Genomic DNA, 19,673 nt, shown 5'->3' with positions numbered 1-19,673 from the left:
TTTGTTAGGGCAGAATTCTTGGGGAGGGGGGAAGCAATGCCTTCATTATGTCCACCACTCCTACAGCTATATGTCTTTTAGAGAGGAAAATGCATGTTTCTTTGAGAACCTGGATTTGAATTTTGAATCAGGATGTTACCCATGAAGCAGCCATCTTTTGGGTTTGGTTCTCCAATTTAAAGTTCTTTGTTAAAAGCTTATATTCTTTAGACCTAAATTCACTTCCTAGTGTGTTGGATTGTAGATCCATCGCATCTGTATGATTTACATAAGTGTTGACGTGTTGTTCAGCAGTTAATTCAGTGGCTCTCTCCTAGGTGGAACTAACATTGATTTAGATCTTAAGGTCTCACTGTTTTTCAACAGAACATTCTCTTATATAAGAAGCAATTGGCATAATTTCTTTTAGCCACTGATTCTTTTCATTTTTTAAAATTACCTTTATATTAGTTCATTATTTTATACCAGTGCCTAGCCTTGCATTGTGAGGGGATGTGAAATTCCCCCAAAGAGTGACTGCAATCATTTGAAATAGTCCTCTTACTCCTGCCCCAAGAACTCTTCCATTGCCACTTGGTAGATGTTTTAAATTGTTAAGCTGTTTTTACCAACACAGCCCCCAAAACCTTTTATTTCCCAAATTAATCTCCTTTTTGGGGTGGTAAGGTATGGAATGGGCAACCAATAACTGCAAGCAACAGCAATAATAACCTTTTCAAAACTTTTACTAGTTTGTGAGAGCAACAACAACAACAAAACATTCGAGTTCACAATTATAACCTTTTAAAAATATATAGTTGTTTACGTATAGTAAGTTCAAATCGAGGTGTAGGGAAAATAAAGAATAAACGGATTCCTATCAGAGTCCCTGAGGAATATATTTTTGTACATTGTATATTTTTATACATATTCTGTACATTTTGTATATTTATAGTTTCCTTCTTGTTGGCCTACTTCTCCTTCTGCTCTGTCTCCGCCTTTTCTTATAATTCCAGCACTCCTTCCACTACTTAGCTTTTACTTCCCTCTTCCTTCCAGATCTCACAACAACAATCACCCTGGTCCTAAGCTAGTTCACTTGTATATGTTTATGATTGGGGGGAGGGTTGGGGTTTTTTAATTGTAATTTTTAATTGTTTGATGTTTTATTTATACTGTTGGAATCCACTTTGATTCCTTTGTAAAAAAAAGTGGAATACAAATTATTATTATTATTATTATTATTATTATTTGCAGTTTTTGCTTTCATTTGCTATTCTCTACAATCCCTTTGTGTTTTTCAAGAAATGGAATTTAGCCACTGAACATTAACCCTATATATATCAAGAAAAATAACATAAAACACAATTAAACTCATATATATAATTATAAATTAACATAAAACACTGTTCCTTCACCTCTTGCTTAAAATTTGGCTTGGTGAGCAGAAGGGAGAGAGACAGAGAAAGCTTGAGCCACACGTCTGTCATTTTATATTTTAGTGTCACAGGGCTCTGGTCCTGTGGTTAGGCCAAAAAAGATGACTGCTTTAGGCACGGAGCCTTGACTGTGATAAGATAACTGCCTCAAAAATATAGTGTCTGGCCATAGGGCTAGGGACCATGAATTGAGAGTGGAGACCAAATTTTTGTTTGGTCCCAGATCGTTAAATGGGCTGTTCTTAGATGCCATTTAATTGACTTCCAACTGTTATGTGCCAGTGAACAACTATTGTTCATTGGCATTCTTAGCTTAACACGGCTAAGAATGTTCTTGTGACCATGATGGGCCACTTCTCCATGACTGTGTAATCTGTTATCAGATAAATAAACAGCTATATGGTAAAACTGTTTCTGAATAGATTTATTTTCACTGATGTAGTTATACATCCTGACATTTTAGGTGATATGAGCAGATCCAGTGCTGGAGGCCAGATTGCATGATATCTGACTAGCCATATGCACAGTGAAAAGTAAGGGCATGTTTTCATTCAGTGTCCCCAGCTCTCTATGTGTTTCAGTGTAGCTAAGCCCAGATCACAAGGCCAGTTTTCTAAATGGAATCCAAAAACGGATTGCATACTCTTGGCCTACATTGTGCCAATCTAAATATTGCAACCCCCATCTGCATGTTTGGGAGTTTTGTTTTTGTTTGGTTTCTTGCTTTGCATTATGCATGAGGGGCAAGTATAGATATCCTATAACCTGGTAGAGATCAAAGAAAGCCTTTTCATTTTTAACTAGTTATGGGTGCAGGGTTGACTGCTTATGGATAATTTTGATAAAGGGAATATGAGTCATTTGATTAATCAGCCCTACTTTAATTTATTCAAGTCCTGATGATCATAGAGAATGACGGCTATATTTTCTGAAAAATTCTTCAGTACAGATGTTTTGTTATAATTGTAGCCATAGGAAATAGAAAGAACATTCAATAGGGATGGTCAGATATTATCATAGGTTAACAGAAGTTGAGATAGAGTGGCATCTAAAATTGTACTATAATAAATACTGGTGTTGTGAAAAATAGCTGCCAAAATATTTTAGCACTTCTCTTTTTTTAAAAAAATTATTTCATTAATATTTACTTCCTTAAGATCTGGTAGGGCCAAAATAAATATTATTTTGGGAATTGCTGAAAATCTCCTGTAGCTAATTTGTTTGCTTTCGCTTTGGGGAGTATTAAGTATGACCTTTTTTTCTCCCCTGGAGATAAAATAAATTATGGTTTCACTTAGTCATGTTTTTATTTTAATTCATAGGTCCTCCAAAAGAAAATGGTCACCCCCAACATCTGTTGACTTCAGTGCTGATCTTGATTCTGGTGTTCATAATTTTAATTCTTTTAGCTGGCTATTTCTTTAGGTGAGTATGACTGAAAGGCTTGGCTCAGAGCTAGTTGCGTCTTGTTTCCATGTGATCTGATGAGGAAATGAAAGCATATATTACACATAGCTGTGCTGATTGTGGTCTCACATTACTTAGAGAAGCAGAGGATGTTAACACACTGTTTCTCTGAACCAACTAAAACTTTTACAGACAAAAAATGTTTAGAAGAAGTTTCTCTAGGATTACAAGGTTTGTGAAACACAACTTTCAGTAATATATGTTGATTATAATTTGCTTCCATAAGATCTATCCATTCCTTTTTAAATGTATCTCATATATTTATTAAGGTTCAGGAAACACAGAAAAGCAGTGGTGAATTCCAGTGATAAAAAAATGCCAAATGGAATCTTAGAAGAACAAGGTAATTATACATTTAATCAACATCATACTGTATACTTTTCCTTTTAAAGTAGTAAACATAATGTTGAAAGATATTTAAATGTTTGTTACATGTAATTTATAGTGCTTGGAAACTGTGTATGTCTTTTAAAAACAGCTTTTGATATATTTTTTAAAATAGCATGTTTACACCTGTATCTGTATTTATCACAAGTATTGGATTTGTAGGGCAGCTCTAATTGTACAGAAATGAACTGTATTGTTTGTTTCCAATGTAGTCTAAACATTAGCACATCTCAAATTAGATTCTGAGTCACTTTAAATAGTATATGTGTTAGATAGGATATGCTAAACAGGAACATAGAAAACTCCCTTATACTGAATCAGACTAAATCTGGTCAACTGCCTGGGCAGAATTTTAAGCAGTGTTTCTGGGCCCCATTCTCACAAAAGAATTATAGCACTATTATGCCATGGCTCTGTCCTAAGAATCCTGGCATTTGTGGGGAGAGCAGTGCCTCATCAAACTACACATGCAAGGATTACATGGGATTAAATCCTGGCAGTTAAAGTGGAATCATAGCCCTATAATTCTATAGTGTGAATGGGCCCTAGAGATCTCTGGAATTACCTAGTGTTCTCCCATACGAGAATTAAGATGGCCAGACCTTGCATAGCTTCTGAATTCAGATGAGTTTGGGTTTATCCAGGAAAGTATACAGTAATGTTAGCATGCAGCATCCCAAAATATTTTCCCCTATTGCGCATTACACAATTTTTTCAGACAAGCAAACAAAAAAAAACCTACAAAAAACAAAACTACCTCCCAAGATACAGTAATTATAAGTGTGACAAGGGATTTGAGAAGATAGAGGATGGGCTGCAGTGAATGGGCTGCTGGAGGAACAGCTAGAAGGGAATCTAGGTTCCTGCATAATGTGTGGAATAGCCATGAATTAGACTTGCAAAGATACACAGAACAGCCAGAGTATAATGCTTTTACTATACAAATTGGAGTGCTGTAATAGACAAATACAATGAGTCCTTGGTATCTTCTGGAGTTTGGTTCCCATACACCTGTGGGTACCAAAATCTGTGGATGCTCAAGTCCTATTATATATAATGGCATAGTAAAATGATGTCCCTTACATAAAATCAAAATCAAGGTTTGCTTTTTAGACTTTTTAAAAAATATATATTTTCAAGCTGTGATTGGTTAACTCCAAGGATGCAGAATCCATGCATATGGAGGACTGACTTTACAAACCATGCTTGCTTAAAGATAGTAGTGGTGAATTAAGTACCTTTCTCTGGGTAAAAGGACATGGCCTGTGTGAATTCAAAGAGCTTTAGATACATGATGGTGAGAAGTTGTATGTTGTTAATCACTATTGGGGGGGGGGGATTGAGGATTGGGGAAAATTACTTTTGCTAGAAGACAATGCCACCTCGCTGTTTAATTGTAGAATGGGGAATCTTTTTGTGTATATATGCATTTTTATCTGTATGTTTTTGTGTGCATCTGTGCGTGCATGTGCACACATACATGTAAATACACACACACTCTGTGGCCATGCCCACTGGAATTTATCTCACCATTGCAATATCCTCAAATACTGCCTGTGACTGATAAGACCTAGCATCTGATAATATCTGGAGGGCCACATATTCTTCATCCATGTTTTGGTTCATATGATATACTGATATCATACCTGACCTTAATAAAGGTCCCTTGATGAACCTTTACAGGTCTAGTCAGTCTGATTAAAGAAAAAGTTATGAAAGTGGGATAGATTACCTTTTCACACCTGCTCCATGATCACCATGGTAAACAACACATGCATAGCCTCTGCAGAAACTCCCATCTCAGGAAGACAAGTACAGTGCAAACCATTGCTGCTGCTGCTGCTGTTTTCATTTTATTACTCATAAAGTATACTTCTAACCATATTTTGACAGAACAGCAAAGAGTGATGCTTCTCAGGAGGTCTCCTTCTGGTCCAAAGAAATATTTTCCTATTCCTGTGGAGCACCTGGAAGAGGAAATACGGATCCGAGCAGCTGATGATGGAAAATTATTTCGGGAAGAATTTAATGTAAGTCATCTTAACAGGTATATAATTATGTTCTCTCCCCCCTCCAACAAATAAGTGCTTTTATATGTTAGTATATAAGTAATGTAAAGAGAGAATCAGTATTGGATAGCATTTCTTTATTATACATTATAGGGCTTGACTATAGAAAAACTGCCCCATTGGTTTTGTACATTACTGCAGAGTTGAAAAGGATCTGTTGCATTTTGATACAGTTAGCTTCTAGTTGACTTTGACCCATGGCAATGCCATGAATGCCATGAATGAAAGACCTCCAAGTTGCCCTAACCTTAGTAGAGCTGTTCAGGTCCTGAAGACTCATGGCTGTGTTTTCCCTGATTGAGTTCATTCATTTAGAATGTAGTCTTCCTCTCTTCTTACTGTCCTCTACTTTACCAAGCATTATTGACTTTTCTGGTGATTTTTGTCTGCTCATTACACGGCAGAAGTAGTACAGCAGCCTCAGTTTAGTCATCATGGCGTCAGGAGAGAGTTCATGCTTGATTTGATCTAGGTCCCATTGATTTATCTTTTTAGCAGTCCACAGTATCTGCAGAACTGTTCTCCAGCACCACATCTCAAATAGTTGATTTCCTATCAGCTTTCACACCCATACACAGAGATGGGAAATACAATGGCTTTTATCATCCTAATTATAGCAGTGGACCATTTTCATCCATGGGCGTTCAGTTCCAGGACCTCCTGCACATGGGGAAATACATGGATGGTCATGCCCCATATTATTCAGTGCATAGGCCACCCCTAAATAATATGGGACATAGTAAGCTGCAGACGTTCCAATCCATGGATTGCTTGCCCACTAATGTGGCTTTCCCACTGTATTCAGTGCTATATCTTTACATTTCAGAATCTTATCTAGTTCCTTCATAGCTGCCCTTCCAAGCCAAAACTTCTGATTTCATGACCTCAGTCCCCACTTTGATTAATCAATGAGCCAAGGAAAGGAAAATCTTGAACTATTTTGATGTCTTCGTCATATTTTTTAAAGTTATCTGAATCATCTGTGATCATTATTTTTGTTTTTGTTTTTTTAATGTTCAATTGTAGACCTGCCTTTACACTTTCTTCCTTGATATTCTTCAATAATTGTTCCAAGTCTTTGGTATTTTCAGTTGATGGTATTTTCTGTGCATTTTAGATTATTGATGTTCCTTCCTCCAATTTTTACACCTCCTTCTTCCCAATCTACCTTAATCCTACTTTATGTATGATGCTTGTGTCATACAAGTTGAACAAATAGTGTAATAAAATTCAGCCTTTCCCAACTGGAAACCACTCAGTTTCTCCATATTCTGTCCTGACAGCAGCCTCTTGTCTTGAATACAAGTTATGCATTAATACAAGCAAATGTTGTGACACCTTCATTTCTCTAAGAGTGATCCATAGCTTTTCATGCTCTGTGTGTTCAAAAGCTTTGCTAAACTCTATAAAGCACAGGTTAATTTTCTTTTTAAATTATTTGGTACGTTTCACTATCCAACATATGTTTCCAATATGATCCCTTTCCAAATTTGCAATTTGATTCAGTATCATTTAGAAATGTTAACAATTTTGTTGAAGAATGACCAGTTTTGCTAATAGTGCAATATCAGTATTCTCTGGCACAGTTGTAGACAGTTCTATCCTTAGTTGTAGACTGAGTTAGGTATCATCATTCATCTTCAGGCTCTGTTTGCAACTACCACTCTGCCTGTTTTCAAAAGGATTCATCATTCCCAGCTCCTTAATCCACACTATGCTTTCTCTTATCAGTATGCCCTGTAAGATGGATAGCTTTAACTTGCATGTGGAACCATAGTTCTGCTCACTTGGCTGTTTATCAGAATTTGGTTTTGGAAAAGCGGCATCACTTCAAGACTTGAATCTGTCTTCTACCTGTTTCACCCAATTACCCAACAGCCCCACTGGGTATCATCCACCATCATGCTATATAACATTTCCAGTACAGAGGAGGCCACTCTACTACAGCATAAGTAATTAAGGGTCTTAACTATCCTGTAGAAATATGAAGAGAAAGGATAAGCAGCAAAATAATTGTGGCATTTTAGCTCAAGATGGTGGTATTCATAGCTTCCAGACCTGTATGATTGGTATGACTGACTGACATTCTGTCCTGTATGCCACTATTTATAGATATAAATTCTTCCTCATGTCTTCTGCCTTAAAGAAAATATAGAGTTATCATAGCATGATGCTTATTTCAAGAAAAAAAGGGATTGCACTATCATTAGGAAGTAGTTCTTAAAGTAAGCTGTATGGAGAAAAAAAAGACAATCATGACCAAGCTATCCCACATCAACCTCTGACCATCCTCAGAGACAGTAGACAGGCGCATGCACACAAATCTGGCATATAACTAGATTGTGGAAACAATGTCCATCCTTATAATGACTTCCTGGCATGGGAAAGAAACAAATGATATTTCTCAGATACTGTACTCAGAAAAGTCTGTGGATCTCCCTTTGAGAATCAGTGACCTATGAGGACCCTCCTGCCTGCGAAGAAGCATAGTGACAGCTCTGAAGTCCAAGAGACACAATGTTAATCTGAGCACAACCCAAGAGATTTCATATTTGTTGATCTGGATATACTCCCCAGTGGTTTTCTGCCCATTAGTAGTAGTCACTCTAGGGTTGCTTTTGTAGACTTTAAGCTTTGCTGCAAATAGGATCCTCACCTCGGTCAGAAAAGCTTGTTCTTTTGCTTCCTGGTACATTGTGGTTGCATTTATACATGAGATTTGTGTGTGTGTTTGGCCTAGCCTAACTGAGTAACATGCCATGTTGGCTGTGTTCTCTGTTCTCACAGCTGTGTGAACCCTTTTAATTACAATTTACATCTTTCATTTGCTCGCAGTAGAAGTAGCCATTGTGATGGATGAAATAGATTAGTTTTAAGTATGAGTTCATTTAAGTGCAAAAGCAGAGCAGTTAAACTGTCTCAAGTACAGAATAGTGCCCTTTGAAAGCTATCATGTAATGGAAAATGAACTCTATAATTGGCAGGACTTCATGTCAGTAATTTGCATTATGATTACTGTATATATTTAACATTTAACTTTAAATGAATGTATCTGTGTCAACAAAATGTTCACCCTAGCATGTCTGTAAAATGAAAATAATCAAAATGAAAGTTTGAAATATAAACGGAAAAAATTAAATTTACCTAAATGCATTCTGCTGACAAAGTATAAACCATTCAAACATACAGTACTTTGCAATTTTAGAGCAATCACTTTTTCTTCTGCTTTCAAATATTGTGTCTCCTTTCTAATGCTGGGAATTTTGCCCCCACCCAGAACAAGGGCATTTAGCTGTTCATGTTTAGCACATATTGCATCTTGTATATTTCTTACAGATCAAGTTATTCACATGCCAGGTGCTGTTCCAGCCACCTTCCCTGCACTGAACAGTGCAGTAGAAAGGGATGACTTGTCCCTGGAACCACCACCACCATGTCCCTTAACTGCAGGAGCTCCATGCACAGGCATCCTGGTGTACCAGTGTTTTTCCAGAGAGTGGTCTGACCTGTGCGACCAATGAGAGGAGAAGCTAAAGGGACCTGTTGATCTTATGGCAAGTGTCCGGAGGGCCCAAGCATATGATTGGGGTGTTCCCCTGTACTATTTCGTCATTGGTCTCACAGGTGAGCCTGCAGTCTGAAGTGCTGGTGTACTGGGAGGCCTGTCCACAGACCTCCTGCAGACAAGGTTGGCTCTGGGGGACAGGCCAGCCATACTGATATGGTGTCAGTCCAGTTAACTTACGTGTGTGGATACCTTGTGGCCAGTTTAGGGTCAGTTCCAGAGCATAACACTCTGGACAGACCTCAGACTTTACTGACCAGTGCAGACAACACCAGAAGTAGGTTTCAGAACTCTGAATGCAACCCTTGAATGATTTGTATGCAGGGACAAAGAGAAGTACTGTAATAAACAATCCGGAGAAATATAAAACCACACCAAAAGAGGAAGAATAAGATACCTCTTCCACAAGGTCTGAGAAATCAAAGGGAAATTTAAATGTGTCACAACTCACTCCCTGGACTCTGATGAATCAGACAGAGTCAGATGTCCAGGAACGTATAGCTCCTGGTGGCGATGGTGTTTTTGGTCCAAAATACACTGCAGAAATAATCCAGTTTGAGACCACTTTAACTGCCCTGGCTCTGTGCTAGGGAATCCTGGGAAATGTAGTTTGTTGTGGCTTTCTGACAGAGAAGGCTAAATGTCTCACAAAACCACAGATCACAGAATTCCCTAGTTTTGTACCTCAGAGACTGTGGAGCTAGGGCATGAGGCCCCTCTACTCCTACTCCCAGCAGGAGGTGGCAGACTACTGACTTGCTATAATGATTTGTGAACAAGCAAACAAACACCCTCTTCCTTCTCCTTTGATTTTGTTTGAATAACCTGTAACAGACTGATTCCAGCCCACTTGATTCCTGGGCCACTCGTTGAGCAGAATATAAGACAAAACCAAGAGGGAGGTGCTTTATGACAATGCATGATCAAATATAAATAAAAAGACAGTGGAAAAATATACTGAAGAACTATTTAAAAGATGAAAGGATGACAGATTTATTCAAGGAAGAACCATTTGAAAATGAACCCACAATTTTAAAAAATGAAGTAAAGAATACTCAGAGGTGTTTTGCCAGTTCCTTCCCCTGAAATATGGCCTATGGCACCTGGTATTTGTTGGTGATCTTCTATCCTAATACTAACCAAGAACCTTACCGCACTGCAGCTCCACAAAACAGAATGAGAACGGAACAGAAGGGGCCTGGAACGAGTGAGGGGTGTATTTTACTGAACACAGAAGTCCCTCACTCGTTCTGTTTGCTTCCCTTCCATTCCCAATCCATCCCAGAGGGGGCGATTTTTGAGAACTGTTCAGAACAGTTCTTTAAAATTGCAGTCCTCTGGGAGAGATTTGGAACGGAATGAGGGACTTCTGTGTGCAGTGAAATGCGTCCCCCACTCGTTCCATTCCCTTCCCAGCTCCTTTTGGACCGTTCCCATCCCATCCCAGGAGCCCTGTGCGGTAAGGTCCCAAGGCTGATCCTTTTTAGCTTTCAAGATCAGACAACAGGATGTTGGGTGGAAGAAATTACAAAGGATTTAGGTAGGTTGGGAGACTGCATTATGTCTTACGGGCTGTACTTTTCTCATGCCTGTTTTAAAAGAAAAAAGGGGAAGAAATGGTGTGGAAAAGCAGGAGTGGTACAGTCTGATTGTTTTCCATGATGTCATACTCTCCCTTCCTGTCTTTGTGGTAAATTGTACTGTTCCAGGGCTTTCTGTGAGGGGTTCCTTCAGTTTCCTTTCAGTGCTGCAATCTGAGCAACTGCAGGTCTCATGGTATGGAAACTCATCAGGTGACATTGTGCAAGTCACACTCTCTCAGTCTAAGAGGAAGGCAAAGGCAAATCCCTCTAAACAAATCTTGCCAAGAAAACCTTGTGATAGGTTTGCTTTAGAGTCACCATAAGTCAGAAATGACTTGAAGGCACACAACAACAACATTGTTAACACTGATTGGCAGCAGCTTTCCTGATTTTCACATAGGATTTCCTGCCTTAGCCAGGAAATCAGGAAATACAGAGGATTGAGCCTTGGACCTTCTCCGTGTAAAGCATGTGGTTTACCATTTCCTTTGCTGTGGTTTGTCTTTAAGTCCTTTCCAACTTATAGTCATCCTTAGGCAAACTTAGCATGTGGTTTCATTTGGAAATACGTGTTTAGAGGGGATTTGCCGTCTTCTGAGACTGACATGCCCAAGGTCACCCAGTGAATTTTTATGGCCAAGTGGGATTTGAACCCTGGTCTCCGAGAACCCTACTCCTTGTTCAGCACTCAGACCAGCACATCACATTGACTCAGTTAAATTATTCCATAGTACTAGTTTTGTTCAAACAGTTTTTCTAGAGAAATGCTGAAATAGGAACAAACAAAGTCTTCCTTGCCCCACTTTGTCCTAGATTCATGTGAAAAAGAAGAAGTTCCCTTGACATGTTTTGCTCAATTCTTCTGATGAAAACACACAGTTCTATGGTCAAGAATATATATATATATGCCTGATATGCTTCAAAATCATACTTCCTTATTTTTGATAAATATTTTGAAAATAAATTATGGAAACTCGGTTAAAATAAGTAGCACCAATCTTTTATGACAATATTTTGCTTACATTATTTTCCTCTGCGGAGAGGAGCTGAAAAAGCAAGCTTTTGGAGGCAATACAAGGACAGCCATTGAAACCGCAAACATAAATTTATTCATGTTTTGGCAACAAGAAGTAACTAGACAAGGTGACTTCCTTATCATTTGATAAACTCTGTCAAATTCCATCAGCCTGGTTTGTGCTGTGGTTTTGAAGGGAAGTTTCTCATAGTACAGTATGTATCTCAAGATTGCTGTTTTTTACAGCTCTCAATAGAGCCTTCTTCCTTTAAGAATGTAGCAATATACAGTATATATCAGGTCATAGGTAGCCTGAACTGTGACTGTGCTCTCTCTCTCTCTCTCTCTCTCTCTGTCTGTCTGTCCGTCTCTGTGTGTGTGTGTGTGTGTGTGTGTGTGTGTATTGTTTAGCCTTTTCCCCCATATCTCTTTTTAGAGGGACCTCTTCTCATAACGCCCCCCCCCCCCCCCCGGCATGGCCTCAGTCCAAGTCAAACAACTCACCCCATTTATTTATGCTGTTTAATTTAAAAGATCAACAGCCAAATGTCACATTGAATTTGAACTTAGAAAAGTCGCCAAAACCTAAAGTCAGTTTGCAAAGCAGTCTTGTAGCACCTTTGAGACTGAGTTTCCTTTTCCTTAAGGGCAAAGCAGTGTGTCTCATAGATGCTTTTCCTGACCTTGGAGAAGTTACATCCATTGATGATTTGTGTAGAGGGCTGGTTCCTTACTTGTGCTTCTAGACTGGAGATTTCCCTCTTGCTCTTTTCTTGTTTGCTGTACAGAATGCTGAGCAGATTTTTTTAGTAGCTTCCTGGAGAGAAAAGTACACAGTTTGTCTCTGTACTCTGTGTGATATGTAGTCCTTAGTGTAGCAATGTCCAAACTCTGGTCCTCCAGTTGTTTTGGACTTCAGCTCCCAGAAGATTCAACCACCTTGACCAATGGTTTCGGATTCTGGGAGCTGAAGTCCAAAACACCTGGAGGGCCAGAGTTTGGACATCGCTGCCTTAGTGGGTTCTTCACCCACAGGTCGTTTGTAATGACATCTTGTTGCTTGCACTTGTTGAGAAGGATGATGTCTGTCTGTATATGGAAAAGTACAGACTTTTCTTGAAGAGACTGATGGATTTTCAGTCCCATCCAGCTAAATTTGGTGCTTTCCATGGGGGTGGTTAGTTTCAAAGGTGCTACAAGATCCCTTTGCATACTTACATTCCAAACTATCACGGCTATGCCTCTGAATTCTACTCTCTAAAGTACATTGTTAGTCCCAACAAGGATTAGACCAGTTGAATCATTGGATCCTACACAAGTGTTAACTTACCAAATTGATCTCAAGGAAAAACGGTATAAAAATAAACAGTTTATTATTATTATTATTATTATAAATTGCCACTGATTCAGTGGATCTACTCTATTATCAATTGGATTTAGTATAAAATGTTGGCATTCCTCTCACACTAGGCTGTTAATTATACATGTAAGATTCTATGCAGATTGTCTTGGGAATAAGCCCACAGAACGTAATGGAATTTCCTTTGAACTAAACATGCATAAAATAATTTTATTTTATTAGATCGTTGGTTGCTTATAGTGTTGGGGTGTTGTGACAGAAAACTTTGTGCAGACTTACCAGTTCTTAACAAGGTTTCAAAGTTTAAATCAGTATAATTTTCAGTGTCAATGTACATGTCACTGTATTCCTGGATTATACAATTTTAAAAGTAATTTATTGACAAGTTCAGCCTTGTCAAAGAGGCATGTCATCGCCCATCTTCTGTTGTTCCACCTTCTTGTATAACTGTAACTTCTTATTTTGCATTCTCACTGTTAGGATTGTGAGTCCAGCTTCCATAATGGCAATCTTGATTCCTTTCAAACAGATACCTATTTCAGTTTTTAAAGACTGTTGTACAGTGGGCCTTTATTATCTGCTGGGGTTTGGTTCCAGGACCTCCTGTGGATAACAAAATCTGTGGGTGCTCAAGTCTCATTAAATAGCAAAATGGTGTCCCTTATATCAAATGGCAAAATCAAGGTTTGCTATTTCGAATTTATACTTTTTTGAATATTTTCATGCCATGGATGCTTGAATTTTTTATCCATGGATAAAAAAATCTGTAGATAAGGAGGGCCATGAGTCTCATAGTGACAACTGGAAATGAAAGCCATTTGCTAAATTGCAAAAATATGTCTTGCTTCCAAGATGGAATTTCATTCCTAATTTGGTATTTTCCATTTAAAATTGCTGAATATGAAACTTTATAGGATATAAATATTTTACATAAAGGACCAACAGTTTACCTATTCATTGTAGGATGTTTTCAATTGACATAACTTATTTTCTCTATAGTCATTACCTCCTGGATATATGCAAGGGACGCTTGAGATGGCCAACAAAGAGGAAAACAGAGAAAAAAACAGATATCCCAATATACTACCTTGTAAGTAGTATCTATGCATGAATCTATTATAAATGTAATGTATTTGTAATTGAAACAAATTGAACAGTTTTAACATTTTCTAGACAGATAGCCTTGCCAATCTGTTAGAGCAAAGCAATAGTCTTTTGGCACATTAAAGGATAGCCCATTTTGTATGGCATAAGCTTTTATAAGCAGACTATACTTCATTAGTTGGCCAAGACATATATTCACAGCTATAATTGTGAACAGAGAGGGAAAGCACCAAGATGTCTAAAATGCATAATAGAATAGGCACCCTGAGCATTTACTTGAGCAGTAATAGGAAATAACACATTATTACCTGGCCCTCTCACTGGAGATGAAACCACTGGCTTGGCAGAAGGCTTAAAAATAGAATCAAATTCATTGATAAATGCTAATTCAGTAATTTAATTGTAGGCAGGGGCTGGAATATATCAGATACTATGTTATGGCTGATATTATTAAGTACTCTTATGATGGTGCAGGGAAAGAGTTGTCATTTGGTTTTAGCTTCCTCTGCCTGGTTTCTGTCTAACATATTATTAATAGTGAGTAGCTGTAATAAAGAAACATTTCTGTCACGCAAGGTCTCTAAGAGAGAAGTACAATAGTTTTACATTAGAATTAATTTACTTGGAATCTTTAGGAGACATAAATAATAACATCAGAGGCCTTCATCTACTCATGATACATGAGTACAGTGGGCCCTCCACAATCACTGGGGTTAGGGGTACAGGATCCCTGTGAAATTTGAAAAGCTGCAAATAACAAAAACAGTATTTTTTTTACCAGAGGGAACATGTCTCTAGGAATCTCTAGCTTCTCCTGAACAACTTCATGGTCAATGGCTGCCAGAGGCTGATCAATATGCTGGTGGGCCTGCAAATTCCTACAGAAGTGTTCTCTCTATGAACCTCTAGGTTCTCCAGCATGACTTCCGGCTGACGTTGACCATAGAGTCATGTTGGAGGACCTAGAGATTCCTAGAAATAACATATTACTAAAATCCACAAATAATCAAATCCGCAAAAGTCAAAGCTGCAAAAGTGGAGGGCTGACGGTATAGCTCATATATACCTATGAAGCTGCCATTCTGCTAACAGATCAATCTCTATGCACACAGAAAAAAAACCCTAAATGGACACATATGACATCAAAAATGGCAACATTTAGATCCATTAAGAACATTTCGATCCTCTAAGACAGCCTGCAAATGACTTCTAAGTCAACATTCTTCTTCAAAAGGAACTGCAAAGGGCAGGCGGGATGAAAGTATGCAATTTCTGGATTTGAAATTTCTTGTGAATTTCATCATGTTTTCACTGGTTAATTTTTGCCTGTTCTATCCTAATGCATTTATTTACTACAGATATATATCTTATCTTCATAACTACACTCTGAATGTTATCTAATAAAATACAGGTTTAGTATCCCTTATCCAAAAATTCAAAATGCTCCAAAATACAAAACTTTTTTCATGGGTGGCTGAGATAGTGTCACACCTTTGCTTTCTGGTGGTTCAAAGTACACAAACTTGATTCATGCACAAAATTACTTAAAATATTGTATTAAAAAACCTTCAGTCTGCATGTATAAAGCATATATGAAACATTAATAAATGTCATGTTTAGGCCTGCATCCTGTCTCTAAGATAGCTCATTATGTACATGTATGTACTTCTGGTCCCATGCATTTCAGATAATGGATACTCAACCTATAATAAAATTATGTTAAAATACATTCACAAGTAGCTGTAAAAATTAATCCGTGAAAACATGATGAAATTCACAAGAGAATTCAAATTCTCTTGCAATTGCATACTTTCACCCCCCTTTGCAATTAACATCCAACAGCAAAGCCTATTAATTAACCCTTAATTAAATAATGGCCGGTGAAATAAAGTAGGTGTCATGCTTACTTAAAAGCAGGCAATGAAAGTATTCGATAATCTGGGAACATCCCTAGAAGCTGAATATCAAGAGATTCCAAACAGGCAGCAGAAAAAATTACTGCAAGTCATACAGAGCATTGGAATTTGCTCTCTCAAAATGTGATGATGATCACCAGCTCACAATGAGATTACACTGGTTCATGGAGGGTGATACCAGTATTACTCCCAGGATGAGAAGCAGCATGCTGGGGAAAACAGTGGGTGATTGGAAGTGCTTTTGTGCTTACCTATGGCATCTAGTTGCCCCCTGTGAAAAAGGAAACTAAATTAGATAGGCCTTTGGTCAGGTTCAGCAACAAGCTTCTTGTGTTTCTGGTGTAGGTACTACATCTTAAAAGCTCTTTTCTCTCCCCTTTCTGACTTACTGTTCTGTTGGTGAGAGATTCAAAAGAAAAATCTACTAAGCAGAGCAGCTCCAGCATATTGGAAGGATATTATATCTTGAGATATCCTGGTCCAAAGTCAGTTAGGGCTTCAGTGGTTAATGTTAGCCAATGCTGCTGATACAAAAATGTCATAATATGGTCCTGCTAATCCAAGTCAACATGTTAGCACTAAGCATTCCAGACTAAATGAAATCCGGGGGGGGGGGGGGGGCAGCACCATATAGTGTACATTACAGTCAATAAGGGCTGTGTCGGATGACTCAAACAAAACAAAACCTGCAGTTTTGCAAAGGCACACTGGATAATCTATGCATTAATGAGTAGGGCTGGATTCGGGAACACTTTGAAACTGCAAAACTACTGCTTTAGAGGGAATGTAATCTCATCCAATTTAGGCTGAACACACTCCTCAAAGGTCATTAGAACCTCTAAACAATAAAACTTTGGTATTTTAGCATGAACTCTCAACAACTTTTCATGTATCTGATGAAGTACACTCTTGTCTATTAAACCTTATATGACAGTTGAATCCTATAGGCACAAAATTCTTTTTTACATATTCCACATAGCCTAAATCATTGCATGTTTAAAACTGATTTACCACAGCTATTTTTTTTTTGGGGGGGGGTTAAAATCCAGTATCTGCTATTTTGCTGAGTATAAGTAGGGATTGTAAATACAAGAGTTACAAATGAGTAATTGTAAGTAACTGTTTAGTATTCAAAATTTATATTTAATCATGATTGTGGCAATATTGCCATAATTATAATCCTGCCTCCCCAACCTACTTTACCAGGCATCAGTTTCATGGTGAGAAGGAGGTCCATTCAGAACATGAGTGAATGATGTTTCCATCAGGTTTGTGATTGGAGTCGGGTCAGAAGTGTTTACTTGGGCCCTGTTCAGACCGATCTGAAAGGCTGGCCTAGGAGCAGAGTCGGGTGTCACGTCCAGATGATGCACGCCCTGACTCCACTCCCAGGGTGCCATGATGCCACGCAGCGCTGCACACGGTGTGTGGCATTATGGCACTCCTCCAGTGCTGTGTCCATATGAGCCAATGCCAAAGGAGCGCCATATAGCTGTGCCACTGTGGCTGTGGTGCTCTTTCAAGGGCTCAAAAAGGAGCCGCTCTTTGTGGCTCCTTTTCGGGCCCTCAAAAGGCTGGATCAGGGCCACAGCATGTGGTTGCCACAGCCCCGATCCAGCTAGGAAAGGGGCTGTAGATACGTGGAAGTGTGAAACATAAGACTACAATAAAGCAGAGTATAAAAAACAGTAGAAGTTAGCAGCAGCAGAATAAAACCAAAGTTATAAAATCAAAATAAATTGATGTGCAATATTAAGATGTAAAAAAAGAAACCTAACAGTTTTTTCTCCCCTGGTAACAGTTTTATTTGTATTCACACTTTGTAATATTGACAAAATGATGCATTATGTGGACATGTGCAATATTGCACTTTATCATTTATAAACAATTTAGTGCTAACTTGAGATACACATTAGATAGGAAATGTTTTAGAGTTTTATTGTCTTGAGAGGAAAACTATGCATTTCAAGAAGTTGCCAACAGTGTATTCCTATTTGCTACAATGCTTTAATTACATATGCTTGTACATTACAGATGATCATTCCAGAGTAGTTTTAATACAGATAGATGGAGTTCCATGTTCAGACTACATTAATGCTTCATACATCGATGTAAGTAAATATCTTCTTTTTAAATATATACTTTTTAACAACCAGCTAAAATCCTGTTCTGTATTATGCTGGTGTATAAATCTCTGTCAAAGCTGTTGCACTTTATCAGAGGTAGCATAAGACCAGTCTTTAGTGCAGCCAGCTATTCTCCAAACACACACACAACCCTCTCTGTCTCACATTTGTTCTAATTGACTCTTGGGAACTCAAGGCCTTGGGATCAACTGGGCAGTTTCTTGTGTTGCTGTGGGATCCAACATTGCTATGCCGGCATACATTTGCACTATACCAAAAGTGTACAGTATATGATCTTGACCTTTGAGTTATAAAATGAATCTTTTTATGTATTTTTCATTAAAAGAAGAAACTATATCAATCTACTTTCTCCCTGCAGGGTTACAAGGAAAAGAATAAATTTATAGCAGCTCAAGGTAATTTTCCAGTTTTTTCACTAACTTCTCCTTTTAAAACTTTTGTTCTGATATCTGCACATGAAAAACAATGGATGCATGTGCACTTTCATTTCCAGTTATGGTGAGTCTAATTAATTTCGTTCTTTTTTTTAAAGAGCAACTATGATTTTAAATATTTTCTGAGGTACAGTTCCTTTTAATGTCTTCTTATTCAGTGTAATGTAGCAGTTCTGAAATCTTAGCTGTTACCAGAGCTATTTTGAAGCTTCCTGAAAAGTTACCTTGTAAGAGTGGTCTTTATTTAGTATATTTCCCCCTAGATTAGGCATTGTTTTTGTTGTTGTTGTTTTGGCATTGCATAAGTAGCCATCATAATTATTTGTGCTATATAGCAATGAGGTAATGGACTTGCAACTAGTAGTAATCCTTAGCCCCTTAGCAGTGTAGTGTGTTACAGTGAAGGTTTCAGAGGATGGTTTCATAAGTGTAGGATATTTTAAAAGGCATCCCCTGTGAGCCACAAACAATACTACAAGGCAAATACTACTGATACTACTACTGATTTTGCCTCAAGAAATCTGGTTCCGCTAGTAAACATAATTCTTCTCTGAGGCTCTGCTTGCTGAAACAATGCTACTGTTGTCGGTAAGCTGTATGGAAACTCCACTGATCCTTATTTGTGCTATCTGTGCTAGCAGGATCAGTATGATCAACAGAGCAAAAGTAGGGCCAAATTGAGTCAGCACCTTGCCAGCACCTAATGACAGGAAATATCTCTTCTGTTAAGACGTTTCCCTGCTTTCTTCTATCATATTTTTTCATGATTCAGTTGCATGAGGAACTACCTTTTAAAACAGGGAAGAGTGGAGTCCAAGATTGTAGTCAGCTTTTCCTAAAATAGCGAGATCCATTGACTGGAGCCAAAGTAAAAATATCATATCATGGCTTGTTTGGTTGTGTTGCAGAATGGTCACTCTGTAGAATTATCTCCCCATTGAGTTTGGATGCCTTCTCAGCTTTGGATGTTTTCATTGTCAACTAAAGAGCTGGGTTTCCTGCTTATTTTTCTGGTTGTCAGTTGCAAATGAATTTGATACTTTGATTGTTTTATTATTTTTAACTATTGGTTTTACTGTAACTAGTTTAGTTTTATAACACTCTCCTCTGAGGTTTTTTTAAAAATTAAATCAGTATAAAATGTTATTAACTAAATACTGAGTCAGAAAGACTGTCAGAAATACACATAGAATTAAAATTTGGAAACA

The 19,673-nt window shown here is 38.0% G+C and overlaps 1 protein-coding gene across 8 annotated transcripts in view; it reads left to right on the top strand.

Moving 5' to 3' along the window:
• Window positions 1–19,673, top strand: part of PTPRE (protein tyrosine phosphatase receptor type E) — a 159,726-nt gene that overhangs the window by 115,623 nt on the left and 24,430 nt on the right. For 5 of the 8 annotated variants that reach the window (XM_042459724.1, XM_042459723.1, XM_042459722.1 and 2 more), the window contains 6 exons: window positions 2,741–2,843; window positions 3,155–3,228; window positions 5,166–5,302; window positions 13,864–13,954; window positions 17,919–17,995; window positions 18,390–18,426. In XM_042459724.1, coding sequence (XP_042315658.1) covers window positions 2,741–2,843; window positions 3,155–3,228; window positions 5,166–5,302; window positions 13,864–13,954; window positions 17,919–17,995; window positions 18,390–18,426 — 519 coding nt within the window. Of the gene's footprint in view, window positions 1–2,740; window positions 2,844–2,966; window positions 3,057–3,154; window positions 3,229–5,165; window positions 5,303–8,839; window positions 8,966–13,863; window positions 13,955–17,918; window positions 17,996–18,389; window positions 18,427–19,673 lie in introns of those variants that run through there. The other 3 variants (XM_042459727.1, XM_042459728.1, XM_042459729.1) reach the window with 3 other exon arrangements.

Source organism: Sceloporus undulatus, chromosome 3 (assembly GCF_019175285.1).
Source record: "Sceloporus undulatus isolate JIND9_A2432 ecotype Alabama chromosome 3, SceUnd_v1.1, whole genome shotgun sequence".
NCBI classification, from domain to species: Eukaryota; Metazoa; Chordata; class Lepidosauria; order Squamata; family Phrynosomatidae; genus Sceloporus; species Sceloporus undulatus.
The sequence above is the reverse complement of the archived record's forward strand: the minus strand, read 5'-3'. Positions and strand labels throughout refer to the sequence as shown.